Consider the following 20202-nt stretch of genomic DNA (forward strand, 5'->3'; position numbering starts at 1 on the left):
ATGGCTGGATGGAGCAATCAAAGAACACAGTCTTTATTCTACTGCCCATTTTCTTTTCATATCCCTGTGTACCTTGCGATGTGAAGTCACGTGTGAGGTGCTATGAAGTAAGATAGTATGACTTGAAGCACTAGTCTGTACTACTGTAACAAGCTAGCATCAAACAGAAACTGGAGAGAGGGGTTTCTATGAGGCTGTAAACCCATCTGCAAAAAGTGGGTCACTCAAGTCTTTGATAATGGGGGTCTGATATATGCTCTACAAACAGTCGAGCACACAGTCACACAGAATACATTCGAGCATGCCCGTGCACACACACAGTGTCATGATCCAAATTGGGACCTGTACTGACAAATGACCATCAAAGGGACCGTCAAGGCAGTTTGTGGGTCAGTCTGTCTGACAATATCATCCCTCAAACGCACGTGCACACACACACACACACACACACACACACACACACACACACACACACACACACACACACACACACACACACACACACACACACGTGTCCAGCACCAGCCACCTCACCACCTTCTCCTCATCCCCCTCTTCTCCCCATTCGCTCCTTTGACCTTGATGTCTGCTGTGTGTAAGCTATACCTTTTCTGACAGCCTCTCTCTATCCCTTCTCTCTCAATCTTTCTCTCAACTTAACTCTCGCTACTCCTTCCTCCCTCCCTAAAATGTCTCTCACTCATTCCCCCTATGTAATTTTTTCTCTCTCTCCCTCTCCCCTTCTCTCTCTCTCTTTCTCCCTCATCCCCCTCTTCTCTCTCCCTCTCTCTTTCAGTGCCAAAAGCCCAGTCTGTCATTGCCACTTGGATTTGGGTCAACCCTCCTGTCCCCATCCCCTCCTCTCTTCCCTCTCTCCTTTCTTCCCTTTGATCCCCCTTTTACAGAGGCACCTGGAAGGGTATGAGACGGGCTGGCAAGGCTAAAGACGCCCAGCGCTGCTACTACACCAAACTCCGGGGGGAGAGTTTGGATTGGAAACCAACCAATCTGGCAACCCGTCCTCCTTTTCCTTCCTCCCTAAGGGCAGAGATGCACCTAGGAAACCTCTAGTCAAAGAAACAACCTTAGTTGCCATATTTTCTCCACTCTCGTGCCCCTTTCCACAGGGAGTTCTGGATGATACTGTACTTATGTTCTCTGTCATGTAGCCTACCACTACCATGATGCTAAGCATGATGGGCGGGATTTGCATTTTTGGGACTATTCCATTGGTTAATCAAGCATAGCTGAAGCGTTGCTATACTATTTGAACCCAGGTCTGGTGTGCGTGCTGGCAGTCGTAAGTAAACAAAGGCATAAACATCGCTATGGACGACTGTACTGATCTCAAGCCTATAGAGCAGGGTTTCCCAAACTCGGTCCTATTTGAATCAGCTGTGTAGTGCTAGGGAAAAAATCTAAACGTGCACCTAAGGCTGTGGCGGTCATTACATTTTGTCAGCCGGTGATTGTCAAGCAATGCAATGTAGTCTATTTCAGAAGAACAGAATAGCCTACTCTGAGTTGTCCTTATGTTAGGCCCTGATCTGGCTATGCCATATGGCTATGGGATACACAAGTTCATTTAACAGACAAGATTTGCTTAGAATTCCTTGGCATTATTTTATATTATTTGATAGGATGACGAATACAATTGAACATAACTCAATAAAATAGAAAGGATATTTTCTCCAAACGATTTGAGGGAGTGCGCACATGCTGCTATTCTGTGTTGAGCAGTTAACAAAGAAACAGGTCCTCCTATGTGCTTAATTTAGAGTTATTTATGCAACTTTAGTTGTGATACAAATGTTGGGCTATATGTTTTGGTTTTTAATACATTCTAAGGCTGCATGATGCGACTCTAATGATGATTTGAAAAAAGTCGCATGAAAGGCATGAGCTCTGCTTAGTTTTTTGCGCAGGCTGTACACACTTCATAAGTCTCTCATTCACAATTTGACAAGCACTTGATAATGCATCGAATTTCCCGGCGGTATCCCCTTTATGTAGCCGTAATGCCCCCTAAAAGAATCCTTGCCTTTTGAAGCCAGTGGCCATTGTGCCCTTGGGCTGAATATAATGATTATAATTCCCTTCTCCCAGCAGCGTGCTCTGAAGCACCTCTCACTCACATGGCTCTCTCAGATATCTCAATTCTTATTAGCCAATGCCCGTCACGTGAACAGGTTTTTCTCACAGGCTACAAGTGAAGAAAGACACATCGGGGACACATCTGTGGCAGTCCTTATCGAATTCCGAGGTGCATATTGAAGATGTTGGAAGAACTGTCCACATTTACTTTCGCCAGTCAATAAGATGAGTAGGCCTAACGAACAGCTATCCCCCATAGTACAAAAGTTGACCTATTATATTCTGTGCGATAAATAAATATTCCCAACTTAGTCTGGGACAGTTGTAAATTGTGATAGATCCCAGATTAATACAACCACAAGCATCAAAAAACCTTTTAAAAGCAATGAGGCTGATGCAACAGATCAGAACTTTCACCTTAAAATGTTGATAAACTATTAGGCTATTTCTTCACATTATAAGCGCAGCAATGCACACATAGCAGTAGGCTATAAACGCCAATGTTCCAAAATGCAATCAATTAGCGGGAAAACACTATTCTCAAAAGTTACCGCAAATGCTATTATGCATGTAATGCTATTATTATAAAGGTGCATTTCTATGGTGAAAATTGTCTTCCCCAAACTTGAAACTCACGCGCCGCGTATGTATGCCAGTTAGGCTTTACACCTGTTGTAAAGCAGATTAATGTAATTAATTTTAAGAAGATATTTGGCCACTTAAGTAGTGATAGAAAACATATAAAAACATATAGGCCTATGGGCTAGGCTACATAAGGTGTGCGACTATGATTTGAAAAGGCATGTGCTGTTTCTTGCTTTACTGCACACAAGCTGGGCATCATTCACAAGTAATAATATATCGTTCAGAAGGGATAGGCTAATATTGTCACCCATCAGACTATTTTTGATTTAATCTTTACATATACTAAATAATATAATCTATGTGTGAAATTTGTTTTGATTTAGAATGGACCATTATCATGCACCTGTCTCGAAACAGGGGAAGGGGGAAAAAATACATGTCATCTATGCACTTAAATAGCGAATGGAGGATGCTTTTCCCGTGGTTCATTTTCATGCCAGCCAGGTAGGCTATACTCCTGTTGTAAAGAGAAGCAATGTGCTTAATATTAGGAAAGTTGAGAAATAAATATAGTAGGCCTAGCCTATAGAAAGCTGATGGGATCCTCCTCTTTTTAATAGAGGCCATCAAAACTCTGTTTTCTCACTCAATTGCATAGCCTATAGAAATGTTGCACATGTGCTCATGGGCTCTCATGAAGGTTTTCGATTACAATTACATTGATGTCAGAGTGATTAGAGGGACAACAGAGTGATAAGTACCAGGCAGTTAGCAAGTTTGGTAGGCTACTACTAATGACCATCAGCAGCATCAGAGCTAGGAGAAGCCTAGTTTCCATGAATAAACGGTCATGTGGAATTTGACCGCTGGTGTGGCGGTAATATGGTCACCGTAACAGCCCTACGTGCACCCCTTGGGGTCCCCAGGACCGAGTTTGGGAAACACTGACTAACTGTCAGAGCAACTCCTTTCTAAGACGCAGTAACGTCTCTCTGTTCATTTGTGAGGGGACCCTCCCGCTTGCCCTCGCCGTCCGCCTCGCCATTTGTCATCATCAACTATTAATTACATCTCCTCACTAACGTTCTCGCGCCACGACCGCCGCCATTCGCCGTTATTAATCCGACGCGACTTTATACCTCGTAGTACCATTATCGCTATTACAGATGGGGCTGTAGCTATTAGAGATTCTATCATGGTATACTGTAGCAAATGTCTTAGATGAAACCGTCATCATTATTGTTTCTTAGCGCTGCGAGATGATAAATGGCATTGGGTATATTACAAATGATTTTGAGGCGAGATAGGGGCATGTACATGTGTAATTCAAGGTCAAGTGTGTTGTTGTGCAAGGGGGAACAACAAAGTTTGGATAGGATTGGATCGTCGGTCTCTCACTAAGTGTTCGGCCAGATTCCATGCGCTTCCAGGTTTGGATAATGGGTTCTCATCTAAGCAGTTATTTGTTAAGTTTGAAATGAATCGTGTTATGCTTTTTCAGAATAATCCTTCATTTGGAGTCTATACACTGATCACAAAGCTGCTCTATCTGGAGCATATTATTTGAAATCCTTCAGAAATAGATTCACACCAAGGATAAAGAGCAGACAGCTTAACTATTCAATTTCTAGCTTTTTAAAAGACAATGGTACTGAGTGGTGTGAGCAAACAGTGACTGAATGATTGAGGTTAAGGCTCACATGAATAAAGTATAATAAACTGTCTATTAACATTTGAATCTACATCAATTGAATGTGGTATGGATATGCCCAATTTAATGTACCGGTATAAAATATATACAAGTCAATATATATTTAAAATGATTCCAAGGCCATTTAAATTTAAACGTTAGTGTTTTACCTCTGGCTCAAAGATATCATGGATGTGACAGAGCATTGAGAGCAACTGAAGATAAAAGCTACATTTTGTGTCTCAACATAATTTATGGTTTGGTATTGGTAGGCCTAAACCTAAATAAACCTCAATTTTGTGCCTTTCCCCACCCTCTCTTTTCTCAGGTTCACTGCAGCCTACGTACCTACATGTCTATGGCCTACCTTAAACTCAGGCTCTGCTCCACTCTACCAAACAAACATCCTCCATTTTGTACCTTCCCCATCCTCCCTACCTCAGTTTCCCTGTACCTATCTATATCTACATCCCCTACCTTAAACTCCAGCTCCATGCCGGTGACGTGCTCGCCCGTCTCCACCTGGGCCAGCTTCTGGATGTACGAGTACAGGCTCCTGGCCGCCACCTCCGTGTTGCCGCACGCCACTGCCTCCAGCAGCGCGTCGTGGATGAAGCTATACTGGTCCTCCGTCTGCACCATGTAGTTTCGCTGCGAGCGCATTAGCGTCACGTGGCCGTAGATGTCCACCGTCTTCTCATGCTTGATGCGCTCCAGCATGGCGTCGATCACAATGAAGCAGCCCGTCCGCCCAACACCCGCACTGGGAGAGGAGGGAGAGAGGATTGGAAGGGAAGGGGGGGGGGGGGGGGGGGGGGGGGGGGGCATAAGGGGGAGGGGGGAGAGGGAGAGGGGAAAAGAGGGAGCGAGAGAAGAGAATGGGGAGAGGGGGAGAGATAGACAGAGAGAGAGAACATTAGGGATTGGTCTTTAAAATCACATAAAACGGACAGATACAATTTCATCACAGATCAGGTATTTGAGATTTATCTTCCATTGTGGATTGCTTTGACAATGTTATTATTTTTGTTATTTTTTAATACTTAAAAAACTATATTTATTGAATATTTAAAACATACAATATACTTGCAGTGAAGCCGCTCAGCAACTACATCACACGAGTCATCTAACAGACTCCCATCCAGAGCGACACACAGAAGCAACCCAGGGTCAACGCCCTGCTCAAGGGCACGTTGACAGATCTCCCACAAGGTCAAAAAACGGGGACCCAAACCAGCGATCCGTCAGCCACCGGCCCAAGCTCCCAACCGCCAGGCCATCAGCCCTCCAAGATCCCCCCCACAGTTCCCCCAAGAGCTGCCCCTCAACCATCCGAGACCATGCGAGTTGAAGATAAATACTTTTACTAAGAGTATTAGTATATTAGTAGTTGACTGACCCGGTCTCTCCAGATCTCCCAACAGTACTATTTCTAGGGTCAATTTTAGATCCATTTTATGCATTTTCAGCCATTCCTGAACCTGAGACCAGAAACAGGCTACCTGAGGGCAATACCAAAACAAATGGTCTATTGATTCTATATCCTCACAACAAAATCTGCAGAACTTCGATGATTGTATGCCCCAAATATTCAACATTTTGTTGGTGGTAAGAATTCTATATAATCATTTGCTGAAGTCTTGAATCTTTGGTTGTTTTATATATCAACTCATACCATGGAATCGGTACATCAAAAATCTCTTCCCAACTATTTTGCAATCTGTATGGCACAGCTGTCAACATCCTAGTCATCAAATACTTTCCTATTTATGCTATTTTTATTCCTCCGCAGGTTTTGATCCTTTATATTGGGCAGACAGACCAGTTCCCTACCTCCTCCCACTGCCACCTGCCTCCTCCATTTTTGGGGTAATGCTATAATCAATTTGTTGTAATCTTGGATTGAGCAGACCTTCCCATACAATTCTGATAACTCCATGAAAGACATAACTCTACCATTTAAATTTACAATATAATTTAAAAACAAAACATATTTCCAATAAATACAGGTCTTTAATCAACCAGCACATTTGAGTTCAGCCTTAATATTTTTGTAATACTTGTTCTATCTTTTCAAGGGGATGAAATTGAAATTGTAGCCAGCTCTGCAATGCTTGTTTGAAAAAGACAGATACTTTGAAAGAAATTTAATTTTCAATTAATCGAAAATTAGACATGGCAATCTGCACAAAGGCAAAAAGGCCATTTTTAAACAATGGATGAGCTTTTCTTAGTAATCTACTTGAGAAACATTTAGGGTTCAAGTAACATTTTTGAATAGGTGATGCTTTAAGAGAGAGGTCTAGTGCTTTTATATTTAATAATCTCAACCCACCCAATTCATATTAATTATATAGATAGGCACACTTTATCTTGTCTGGTTTAGTTTCCAGATAAAGCTAAATATTTTTTTCTCATATGTAAGTGAGTGAGTAAACTGAGATATGACTAAGGAGTTAATCAGGGCAATTTTTCCATAAATAGACAGGTATTTACCGCTCCGTGGTTGCAGGATCTTGTCTATTTTTACAAGTTTTCTATTGAAATTCATTGTGGAGAGCTCATTTATATATTTTGTGATATGAATACCAAGTATGTCTACTTCAGCCCATTTTATAGGTAAACTGCAGGGTAATGTAAAAGTTCCAATACGTAATATTGTACACTTATCATAATTAAGTTTTAGTCCAGAGAGTCCAGAAAAGTTCTCTAGATCTTCAATGAGACATTGCAGGGATCTAGCTTGTGGACTTAATATAAAACTTGAGTCATCGGCATACATGGACACCTTCGTTTTTAAGCCTTGGATCCTCTAATGTTGTTATTTGATCTGATTTTAATAGCTAGCACTTCGATTGCCATAACAAATAGATATGGTGACAGCAGACACCCTTGTTTAACTCCTCCTGACAATTCAAAACTTTCTGAGAAGTAGCCGCTATTTACTATTTTACACCTGGGGTTGCTATACATTACTTATACCCATTTTATATAATAATGCCTGAAATTGAAAAAATCCAGGCATTTATAAATAAAATCCAGGCTTACTTTATCAAAGGCCTTTTCAAATTCCACTATAAATACCAGGCCTGGCTTCTTAGATGTTTCATGATGTTCTATTATTCTAGTAGTTGTCGTATATTATCTCCAATGTATCGTCCATGTAAAAAACCTGTCTGATCAGGATGAACAATACCTTGTAAAACCTTTTTAAATTCTGAGTGCTATGCATTTCTCTAGTATTTTTGCATCACAACATTGAAGTGTAAGAGGCCTCCAGTTTTTAAGATTGACTGGATCTTTATATTTGCCATCTTGCTTTGACAATGTTGGCTTGATCCAGTCATGCTAATACATTTACATTTCAGTCATTTTGCAGACACTAATAAAGTGAGTTTGGATATGAATTTGAAAGAGAAGGATGGAGGGATGCAAGGGGTCAGGGAGGAGATGGTGACGAAAAGAGTGATGATAGCAGAACACATAGAGCGTTGGAGAGAGAGGGCGGAGCAGGAGAAAGATGCAGAACAAGAAGAGGAAGAGAAGGGCATGAAAGAGAACGTGAAGACATAGTTAATAGGGAGCGAGTGTGTATGTGTGAGAGTGCATGTGGGTGTGTGTGTGTGAGTGACTCAGAGCCCTGCAGTCTAGTGTTAACACACTGGAGAGCTATGACCTTCACTTTACTCACCACTCTATTACTGTTCTACCAGCACTGCATGACTGGATCTATGCACTGCACCGTACAAACACACACACACGCACACACACACACACGCACGCACGCACGCACGCACACACGCACGCACACACACACACACACACACACACACACACACACACACACACACACAAACACACAAACACACACACACACACACACACCCTTTGGAGCACTGATGTGTATCGTGTGTATTGTAAAGTGTATTGTTCACCCTGTTGAACAGTGGTTGTGTCATACCTCCTGACTTGGGAGGGCAACTGTACAAAGACCACAGATACAAAATAACATAGATATCCAACGCAATAAGCTCATGACTTAAAGGCTAGAATGCCACAAACCAACAGTGTTTAGACCATAGAAATAGAATGAAACACTATGGTTTAGATCAGATTTGGTAGGTTCCCACCGACAACCCACCTGGTTGAACCCTTGTTTGTTGCCATGGCAGTAAACGATTTAGTACATTCAATTCAGAGCATACATACTGTGAGTGAGGATATCTTTCCAATAAAGATTCATAATTTATCTACTACCATGCTGTGTGAACAAAGATACTGTAAGTATGGATCGAATCCTAACGGCAACCTTCACATCAATCATGCATGGATGTCAATGGAATATTTACGGTTACGATTTGGCCTCTGTAATCTGAGGTGCTGGGTCCATGGTTCATTGGAAGAAAGAGAGGAAACATTGACACTGGCTCTGCAGTACCACACCTCATTGAACTAACCTATTTGAATCCTTATTGAGTCTAATTAACCTAGTTGAATCTCAACCTAGTTGAGTACTTATTGAACAGTAGTTGAATGGGGTGAAACAAAAATCTGCACCAAACAATGTGTGGCCAGCCAGAAGTATTATTTTCATATACTATATACCCTGCTGTGAAATCTGCTGGGTGTATCTGTCCACTATCTGTAGCTGTGTAGTGTGTTTGTGTGTGTGTATGTGTGTGTATGTGTGTGTACCAACCTGCAGTGGGCGATGATGGGGCCTGCGTCAGGGGGGTTACAGGTCTTGACTCTGCGTAGGAAGGCCAGGAAGGGGGTGGGGTACTCGGGGACCCCGTGGTCAGGCCACGCCGTGAACTGGAACTGACGTACCTCCCGCTTCTCACTGGAACCATTCTGGAGGGGCAGGAGAGAGAGATGGGGGTTCATTCAACATGTGTGTGTGTGTGTGTGTGTGTGTGCGAAACAGCTCTGATTTCAAGCCTCCAAATTAGTGTCTATCAGACCATTCATTTTTGCCTCGATACAAACCCATTCCAAGAGCAACGTGCCTCCTATTCATATATATGACATAGCATGTCACTATCTTAGCTACTTGCTTAGACAATTGTAGGGTATGCATCTTTATACCGCAAAATCTGTTCCCCTGTCTGTGTGCCAACCACAATAAACAGAGACATAAAGAGAGCGATAATAATTACGCATTGGAAAGCTGTCTAACACAGGAGAGAAAAAAAATGTGACGGCAAAAAAACTAAAACAAAATGAGAAAAAACACCTCGCATTGCCCTGCCCTCTAGTTTTCCCTTTTCCTTTTTTCCTGGAAGCTCTTTAAAGCAATCGTTTGCATTTCAATGCAGCGTTTTCTGCTTTCCTCACAGACTTTTCTGCTGAATAAATGAATAAATAAATGCAGTAATTAAAAGCAAACTGACCTAGTTTGCGGGGATTTGTCTATTTTTTGTCTATTTATTTCCTGGGCCATTCCACTGGTTTTGTGTTTTCTGCTGTGGATGTGCTTCTTTCTTTGCAGGGAGGGATAACTAGCTGGCTGGCGCCCAGATTATTTTAAAGAATTTATCACTCGTCGGGAGGGTTCTGTGTCACTGCAGAATATGCATACATATAGATGCCTGTGTGTGTGTGTGTTACAGACTCTCTACAAAGCAACTACGGCAACCGGAGAACAGAACAATGAGACACCATACCAGAAATAAGAAGAGAGAGTAAGAGAGGGAATGCTGGGAGAGAGAGAGAGAGAGAGAGAGAGAGAGAGAGAGAGAGAGAGAGAGAGAGAGAGAGAGAGAGAGAGAGAGAGAGAGAGAGAGAGAGAGAGAGAGAGAGAGAGAGAGAGAGTGAGAGAGAGAGAGAGAGAGAGAGAGAGCAAGCAAGAGACAGAGAGAGAGAGACAGAGAGAGGTGGGGGATACGAGACAGCTGGGGAAGAAGAGAGAACATGGAGAGATGTGTGAGGGATAGAGGGAGGTTAAGAGAGAGATGGAATAGCAGCGTGTGGAAAGAATAGAGGGAAGAAAAAAAAGGGGGGGGGGGAGCAAAAGGGGGGGAGAGGGGGGGGGAGTGGAGTATAGAGAGCACAGAGGGATCAAGAGGGACGGGTCAACAGGATGCTGTAAACTAACAGATGTGTACACCAACAAGCCCAAAAATTCTAACCAGCCCAAAAGCACCAGTGCTACTAGCTAGCCTAGCCTAGCTCCTCTACTTAGCTCCAGTATAAAGCAACAGAACCCGTTAGCATAGTGTTAGCCACGTAGCACTGAACCTAACCAGCCCAAAAGCACCTGTATTACCAGCTAGCTAGCTAGCTAGCTCCCCCTAGCTCCAGTACACAGCAGTCTGTTAGCATAGCATTAGAGTTTAGCGTTAGCACTGTGCTCCATTTAACAGAACCAAAACATACCGCCACAGACGTCTTAAAGGGCCCACTTAATGCAGTCGTATCTTTTAAAGAGACATTTCCTTTTTTAGCTATACACTTTTATGTTGACCGCCAAGAGTCGGTGGTGGGTGGGATATGAAAAGTCTGCCAATTATGCATGTAGCATTTTCTTCCACTCACTTAGCTAAGTGCTTCTATTTGGCAGACCAACATTAAAAGATGATGGACAGTGAACAAGAGAGGAAGAAGGGAGAGGTCTGGGAAGAAGGAGAGAATGTAAATAGTTTAAAGGGAGAAGGAGAGAGAGGGAGTGAGAGGGAAAAGTGGATGCAGAGAGGGAGAGGAAAGAGAGAGAGAGAGAAAGAGAGAGACGCTTAAATGAGATAGGGGTAGAGAGAGCGAGAGAGAGAGAGAGATTGAGAAAGAGATAAAGAGAGAGACGACCCAAGTAAACAATTTCCCTCTCCTTTCCATCCTTCACCTATTCCTCACCATTCTGTTGTTTATTTGCTTGTTGGATGCAGGAGGAGGATGTTGTGTTGAGTGCTGGCTACGAGAAATACGCTGTTTGTGAGTTTGACTAGGAAAGCCAATACAATACAAGGAGACAGACAGACAGGCTCCTGAAAGGCTTGCTCTCCCCAGGGCCCACCAGGCAAGACTCTGCATACAGCAGCATATTACAGCTCATATCGCATTCCTGACATTTCTTATTCCTCTCCTCACATTATTTCCACATTGGCTTCTCCTCAGATGGCCTCACAAAACACACAAACAAAGCCTCCACTGAAACAATGACACGGATGAAAGAAACATGGGGAGTGTTCCACCAAGCCTACCAGAAGGCTATATTGCTTTAAACTACTGCCTGATATTTTCAGTTCTATAGGGGGCCTAGGGAGTAGTAGGAATATAACAGATGACAGTCTGGACTGGAGTGGTATAGTGTGCAATGTGGATACTTAGGAGTGGAGTGTAGAATAGTAGTAGGGAGTGTGATTCAATGCAGTAGTGCAGTTTGAAGTGTGTAGTGTAGTGAATTATGTTTTGCCCGTGTGTACAGTACTCTACAGTGTGACTTGCAGCACAACATCGTGTGAAATTAGTTTCAGTATGGGTGGAGTAAAGCTGTGTACTCACTCGTACACTACAGTGTGACTTAAGGCAATACATAGTGTGAAATGAGTGTTTATGCAGTATGGGTGGAGTAAAGTTGTGTACTCACTCGTACCTTGTGCAGGGAGAAGGTGCGGACGCAGAAGGTGGCCAGCTCTATGGTGTCCAGTAGAGTCACCTGGGTCATCCCATAGGTCTCTGTTCCTCGACTGGGCCAGTACTGGTCACACTTGATCTGAGGAGAGAGGAGACGAGGTGGGTGAGTGCACACACACACCTAAACACACAACAAAGGCAAACTACGGCATTCATTCACACATATACACACACACAAATAAACGCAAACACGCACGCACACACGCTCACAGAACACACCAGCGCCCGGTTTCCCGATAGCGATGGAACTTAAGCTTACGAGTGTTTTAACGATGCATCATTCCTATAAAGGCAGAAGAACTCACATGCGCTTCCCAAACACCAAATAGGGAGAACTTTCTATAAGTTTGTAGTCGGAGCTTGTGTCGATACAAATAGGATCGAAAGAAAGGCAGCACTGCTCTCGGATCATCTTTCTCCATTCACATCTTACCTTAACATTATAATTATTCCACACTACTGACGACAGATCAGCTCCTAGAGATAGGCTATCACCTACATGGCTGCAAATATTGAGGTGTCTTATTCTAATGCTTACCCTATAATAATAGACTATTGTATATTTGGTACATCATTGCGCACATGTTGTTACACATCACAAAATATACTGAGTATACCAAACATTAGGAACACCTTCCTAATATTGAGAACAGCGTCAATTCGACGGGGAAAGGAATCTAAGTTGTCGAAAGCATTCCACAAGGATGCTGGCCCATGTTGACTCCAATAATTCCCACAGTTGTGTCAATTTGGCTGGATGTCCTTTGGGTGGTGGACCATTCTTGATACACACGGGAAACTGTTGAGTGTGAAAAACCCAGCAGCGTTGCAGTTCTTGACACAAACCACCTGGCACCTACTACCATACCCCGTTCAAAGGCATTTTTTATCTTGCCCATTCACCCTCTGAATGGCACACATACACAATCCATGTCTCAATTGTCTCCAGGCTTAAAAATCTTTCTTCAACCTGTCTCCTCACCTTCATCTACACTGATTGAAGTGGATTTAACAAGTGACATCAATAAGGGATCATAGCTTTCACCTGGCTTCACCAGTCATGAAAAGAGCAGGTGTTTTTAATGTTTTGTATACTCAGTGGCAAAAATGACAGACAGTCGCCTACAATTAACAAAATAGAACTCAATTGAACGAACATTAAATTGATTTCAATATGATTGGAATACATAGGCCTATGTAGCCTATACTGTATTCATCTTCATTCAGTCATCTTGGTTTTCGCTTGTTTGTAACAATTGCAAAGACATTGGCAACTTTTTATTCGTAGTCAACTTCGTTCTGAAGTTATTGGCGGTCACAGAGAGACAGATAAACATCTTGATTCTATGTTTAGCAGAGATCTTCTATGTGTGAAGTGACTCGGAAGGGCAAAAAAATAATCTAACAACACATTTACTGTTCTAAGAATGGTCTGAGGCATTCAGTAAATAACAAGCGTTTTCAAGTGCAACTTTAGTAATGATGGTTTTGAGAAACAGCTCGGAGATTTAACGATGCTCCTACGAACGTTCTTACGATGAACTTAGCCTTAAGATGCTTTTGGGAAACCGGGCCCTTGGCTGCCTTCACATTTTCTACACTCCAGGTAAATAAACAGAGAGAACGGGGGAATGAAAGGAAAGAAGAAGTGTCAAATCAACTCCTGCCCTGTAGGCTTCACCTACAATCATTAAACCCCTCCCCATCCCTCCATCCACCCGTCCCCCTGCCTCCCCCTAGCAACAACCACCAATCAATCAAGGATGGGTATGTTTCCCTTTCAGCAGAGATCCACACAGTGTGTCCAAGACAGCTCCCCCACCACTCCCCCTCCTCCACCCCAACACTCAGTCACCCTATCCATCCTTTCCTTCCTAACCTAATGAATATTCATTCAATACGCGCCAACCCCTCCCCCCCGATGCGATGTGACAGCTAGTGCAGGAAACGCATCGCTCTAACGCTCTCCTTACGTTCACAGTCAACGCTCACCGCCTGCTAACCCTGATGGTATCTGACAGGGGCAGAACGCACATGACGGAGGGATAGGTAAATGAATAAAAAGGGCAGAGATGGAGAGGGATAACAGAGAATGAGGTAAGATACCTGAGGTAAAGAAACCCCTTTTCGGGTGTAGAGGGGTTGTAGGGTTGGTTTCTAAGGTGGATTCCTTGGCATTCTTCGTATTGTTGTAGGGCCATTCACAATGCCTAGGCTGATTATGGCTTGCATACAGACAACAACATTGCACTAACCAGAAATGATTCTGTCCCTGTGCACTTTAAAGTGACTCTTATACTTTCCTCAGTTACACTGCAGAATTTCGAAATAGTTTTTCTGTAAAGTCTGTTTTGGTCAGAAAACAAGCCTAACACTGATCCAGGGGGAACACCAGATTCAATTCTATAGTTACTTACCCGTGATTTCTCTTCCAGTCTGGTCATCATGACCACAGTGGCTGCCCTCTGTTCCCACACCATCCTCCAGAAATCTCCAAACGTCTCGGGCAAAGGACCCTGCGTTGCGATGTAGGCATTCTGCTTCCTGTAACCGTCTATGTAGTTGGCGTTGATATAGTCGCTGCCTATGATACCTGGAAATGGAGAGAAGAGAGTAATTGAGTTGAAGAAGGGACAATCTCTAGAATGGTTGGTTGTTAATAGGCCAAGTGGCCAACTTTAATGGCTCAGGCAATTTTCAGACTTCGCTGTGTTCTTATTGCTCTTATTACTGTGTTCTTAGGTCACTGTGTGCTCTCGCTTTCCACCTTTCTTTCTGCCTCTCAATTTTTTTTTTTTCCCTCTTGTCTTCTCCCTCCCTCTCTTTCTCTCTTTCTTTACGTTTGATTTATTTATTTCTCTAGCCTGGTGTTGTGGTTGTGATTTAGTGTTGATGCTTGAGTGTGCAGTAAGGAGCGTGTGGCCTGGGGAGTAAATCAGTGCTCAGAGCGGTCCTCTCTCCGCCATCGCTCTACAACCGCCACCACGGCCTGTCACACACACAGGCCACACTAAATCTCAGCTAAAATAGCCCTCCCGCACGCAGGCTGGGCGAGTGTTTGAGTAAGAATAAGCCCTGCGGTGTGTCTGATTGTGTGTCGATGACATGTGTATGAAATCGAGCACACAGCCATGCAATCTCCATAGACAAACATTGGCTGTAGAATGGCCTTACTGAAGAACTCAGTGACTTTCAACGTGGCACAGTCATAGGATGCCACCTTTCCGCCGTGTCAGTTCGTACAAATTTTGCCCTGCTAGAGTTGCCCCGGTCAACTGTAAGTGCTGTTATTGTGAAGTGGAAATGTCTAGGAGCAACAATGGCTCAACCACGAAGTGGTAGGCCACACAAGCTCACAGAACGGGACCGCAGAGTGCTGAAGTCTGTAGTGTGTAAAAATCGTCTGTCCTCGGTTGCAACACTCACTACCGAATTCCAAACTGCCTCAGCACAAGAACTGTTTGCCGGGAGCTTCATGAAATGAGTTTCCATGGCCGAGCAGCCGCATACAAACCTAAGATCACCATGCGCAATGCCAAGCGTCGGCAGGAGTGGTGTAAAGCTCTGTGCCATTGGACTCTAGAGCAGTGGAAACACGTTCTCTGGAGTGATGAATCATGTTTCACCATCTGGCAGTCCGACGGACGAATCTGGGTTTGGCGGATGCCAGGAGAATGCTACCTGCCCGAATGCATAGTGCCAACTGTAAAGTTTGGTGGATGAGGAATAATGGTCTGGGGCTGTTTTTCATGGTTCGGGCTAGGCCCCTTAGTTCCAGTGAAGTGAAATCTTAACGCTACAGCATACAATTACATTTTAGACGATTCTGTGCTTCCAACTTTGTGGCAACAGTTTGGGGAAGGCCCTTTCCTGTTTCAGCATGACAATGCCCCCATGCACAATGCGAGCTCCATACAGAAATGGTTTGTCTGACTGGCCTGCACAGAGCCCTGACCTCAACCCCATCGAACACCTTTGGGATGAAATGGAACGCTGACTGCGAGCCAGGCCTAATCACCCAACATCATTGCCCGACCTCACTAATGCTCTTGTGGCTGATTGGAAGCAAGTCCCTGCAGCAATGTTCCAACATCTAGTGGAAAGCCTTCCCAGAAGAGTGGAGGCTGTTATAGCAGCAAAGGGGGGACCAACTCCATATTAATGATTTTGGAATGAGATGTTCGACAAGCAGGTGTCCACATACCTTTGGTAATGTAGTGTAGGTCTATCTTTGTGTGTGTGGGAGTGTGTAAGTGTGTGGGTGTGTGGGAGTGTGTAAGTGTGTGGGTGTGTGAGAGTGAGAGAGTCAAATGTAGCTCATCTTTCCTCTCTGTCAAAAATAGCCATATATAGCGTATATAATAAATGGGAGCTCTGAGAATAGCATCCTTATAGTCTCCAACGTAGTATCCTCCGACCAATGTATCTATCTTCAACCAGGCAATCTGTAACCTCAATGAGTCTACTAATTGTATTTACTTTTATCTAGACTAGAGTCTACTCTTTTATCAACTAATAAAAGATGCTTGAATGTCACACGCCTTCCTTTATCAGACTTATAACATACTAGTAATAACTCTTAAACTCTAAAACGCTTCAACAGACTGCAATGGCGCTCGAAAAGTCATGTTCCTTAATTGACGTTTTCGCACTCAAGCAACAAACAATGAAACACTCGACTGGGCTAATTTAAGAGTAGGGAGATACGACAAAGAGCGCGGCAACAACCGTGGGGGGGAGACAGAGAGAGAGAGAGAAAGAGAAAAGGCAAACGTCATTAAAAAGAATTCCACGTCGCACAATGTGATTGTGGTGCATTGGCGTTAGTCATAGCTAAGTGAACAGCGAATGGCTGCATACATGAATTGTTCTACTGCTGTGACTAATGGCAAAATCACTGCACTGTAAAATGGAAATTTCAGACTTGATTAATTTATGTATTTATGGACGCTTTGCCAGGGATGATTTTGTTATGCGTGCTGTCGCACTCTTAAATTGGGCCTATTGCAAACTGTCAAAATCAAGTCGAAATGGATAAGTCGCAGAAAAAGGTCGAGAGAGGTTGAGAGCCCAGCAGGATTGAAGGGTGAAGAGTTCACCTGGCTATGACTTTCACTGTTGAAGCGTGAGCTCATCTGACAATGTCCTAAAGACTACTTTGTTTCTCAACTATGCACAAATGGTCATTTCATAAGATCAAATAAGATGAGACAAAAGAGTATTGGGCCGTCAGTCTACCTCAAACCTTGGTCTGCAGGACATAATAGACCAACACAGAGCATTGAAGTTGCAATTGGTGGGGTAAAAAGTCCCAAAAAGTGTCTAGTCTTACCTTCGATGGGTGCAAGGATGACGCGGGAGTGGTCATAGGCGATGACATTGGCATAGCGGTTTTTGGGCTTGTTCACCTCCAGGTTGGAGTGTTCCCATGTGAACTGCTGGCCCGGATCGATGGACTGTGGGAAAAGATAGAACACATACGCACACACACGCACGCACACACACACACAAACATACACACACAATATGACACCCTCAGAAAGGAGACGAAAGAAAGATATAGAGAGGGAAGGCACAGAAAGGAACACAACAATACAGAGAGAGAGAGAGAAAGAGAGAAAACTCAACAAGGGAACAACAGCCTCATTGGCAGCTGCTCGGTGCCCACTTCAAATATAAGTAGCTCTGTAGCTCAGCTGGTAGAGCACGGCGCTTGTAACGCCAAGGTAGTTGGTTCGATCCCCGGGACCACCCATACACAAAAAAATGTATGCACGCATGACTGTAAGTCGCTTTGGATAAAAGCATCTGCTAAATGGCATATTATTACATTATATAAACGCCTGCGCAGGTGGCTTTATCAAGATCTTTAATGTTGACAGTGCATAATGGCAATACAAATATTGAGAAGGTGGCAGCACTTCTATTAGGGAGAAAGAGGGGGAATCAACCAGGTTGCTGGGCCTCGACACTGCTGGCAAGACAAATGCTGCCCGCGCTTGGAATACGAGATTTCCGGATAAATATTCTATTCCCTTGTCAGGGTAATTTAGTATTCCATTATGATTCGGCGCTCGCTCGCGGGCCCTGGCGCTAGCTTGAAGGATGTTTTTGGTTAGGGCCTGGCGCAGGGAACAGAGATTGGGGCTAAATAAAGTCCAAATAGGAGCCTGATGTAACAGTTTACCCACAATCATCACAGTGAAATAACAGGCAGCCAGCTCGGCACGAGGAGAACCTGCTCACATTGTCACTGTCTCTGTCTCTCTCTCTGCTCCCGCCCTTCTCTTTCTCTTTTTCTCTGTCTGGTCTCCCCTGAGGCTGACTGGGATTATTTTGTTTGTAGTAGCGCTCTCTTGAAGACGTGTGTGTGTGTGTGTTTGTATAATAGGGTGAGTGTGGTTTCTACTTTAACACTCCCCTCCCTCCTCCACTTCCCCTATCCTGACAAAAAGGTGTTGCCAAGGCGATGAGTATGAGTGAGAGCTCCCATCAAAAGGGGACGGGCCTTTCTGGGATGGGGCATGTTGGTGCTGACACCTGAATAATTAGTTACTCCACCTCCTCAGTACATTCCATAGCTTTAGGCGATGATGGACCCTTTGAACAAGTCTCCTCCCCTTCCCTGTTTCCGAACCTCCACCAGCTACCCCTGCTATGTTCATTCTCCGAAAATATGCCGCCCCTCTCCCTCCAGCTCCTGTACTGCAGCCCTGATCATTAACCGAGCTCCCCTTCCTACCCCTCTCCTCTCTACGCTTCCTTCCCTCCCTCCTCCTCTCCTCCCCCCTCCATCCCGCCCCGCTAGAAAAACCAATCACTCAGAGCCCGAAGAGTCCGGGCTTGGCAAGCCAAGGCGCCCAGATGAGCAGCCATTCATCAAGAAAATAACAAAATGAAAATTACACTTCTCCATTTAATTTGGTCATTTATTTTTCTGCGGGAGCGAATGGAGAGGGTAGAGGGGGAGCGAGACGGAGAGAGAGAGAGGAGTGCACCGTAAGTAACATTCCTTTTGGAGCCAAGTAATTAAGAACTTTGCGTTGTACCAAAGTGTTCCGAAGTGTCAACAAGTCACTTTTCCCAAACCCTCACCGACGACTCGATACCCTTGTCCTTCTCTGCCTCGCCAGTGTGAAGGGAAGTCGATTTGGTACACGGTCCAACATAGATTTATAAATAATAGATTAGAAGAAGATGTACTGTATGGCCGCAAGCAGTCATTATCCCAACATCCACCACCATCCACCACTGGTTTAACTGTAGTTCTCCTGTTGGCACCCAGTACTACAGTACCCACAACTGTCCCTGGTGCAGCTCTGATGCTCTGAGGGAGGATATTTCTGTATGCAAACAAGGGCTGATTCAGCGATCCTGATTTCTAATCAGCGGCAGGTTCATTTATAACCTCCCTGGCTGCACTCAGGGCTTCGACAGCTCGGCTTCATGCTCGCCCGATGCCAGTGTATGTGTGTGTGTGTGTGGATCCACCATGCTGCAGCTTAGAATCTTAAGGGTGGCTGACAGACCATCCGTTGACTGGTGTGGGACTGGGCGCATTGTGACGGATTAAGTGCTCAGTGATTTTTGGTGTGATTATGAAATTGCATTGGGGGAAGGGTTGCCTGGAAACCCAACGTTAAAGTATAGAATGTGTTGTTTCATTATATTGGGCCCAGTTGAAGAGGATGTGATGGAACTTTGATTTATATTACAACGCCAACTTTGATTATATCGCCAACTTTGACTAGATAACATGCCACTACAATGCCACCAGCCAACTAATGGCTGATGGACATACAGTTAATTCACTAAAACCTTCGACATACAGTTAATTCACTAAAACCTTGGAATCCCAGTAATCTCATTCCACCTCGCTCAGGGGTGAAGTTTCTCCTAGGTACAGATCAAGAATTAGCTTCCCTTCCCCGAACCCTAACCTTAACCATTAGTGGGGAAAATACAAAACTGACCCAAGATCAGCGTCTAGAGGCAACTTCCCCCTACACCATTATACCTCACCAGAGACCCAGCTTTAACCCTTACCCCCTGACCCCAGCACACTCACCTCATACTCCTGGGAGAGCTTCAGGTTGTCGTTGGCTTTGAGAAGCTCTGTGTGTTCAGCCAGCTCCGCGATAGGGATGGGTGGATGATTCATCATACCTGTTCGCCACACAGATGAAGAGAGAGAGAACCGAGGG

General features: G+C 44.1%; 1 protein-coding gene across 1 annotated transcript in view; it reads right to left on the bottom strand.

The window, feature by feature from the left end:
* Positions 1–20202, bottom strand: part of ptprsa (protein tyrosine phosphatase receptor type Sa) — a 207959-nt gene that overhangs the window by 12299 nt on the left and 175458 nt on the right. Inside the window, exons 22-27 of the mRNA XM_084163819.1 lie at positions 20067–20164; positions 17331–17454; positions 14416–14591; positions 11958–12077; positions 9069–9223; positions 4847–5132 (exon numbers count right to left, since the gene is read on the bottom strand). Of these exons, the coding sequence (XP_084019945.1) occupies positions 4847–5132; positions 9069–9223; positions 11958–12077; positions 14416–14591; positions 17331–17454; positions 20067–20164 (959 nt within the window). The remainder of the gene's footprint in view (positions 1–4846; positions 5133–9068; positions 9224–11957; positions 12078–14415; positions 14592–17330; positions 17455–20066; positions 20165–20202) is intronic.

This window comes from Coregonus lavaretus (genome assembly GCF_964263955.1).
Source record: "Coregonus lavaretus genome assembly, chromosome: 6".
In the NCBI taxonomy this organism is placed as follows: Eukaryota; Metazoa; Chordata; class Actinopteri; order Salmoniformes; family Salmonidae; genus Coregonus; species Coregonus lavaretus.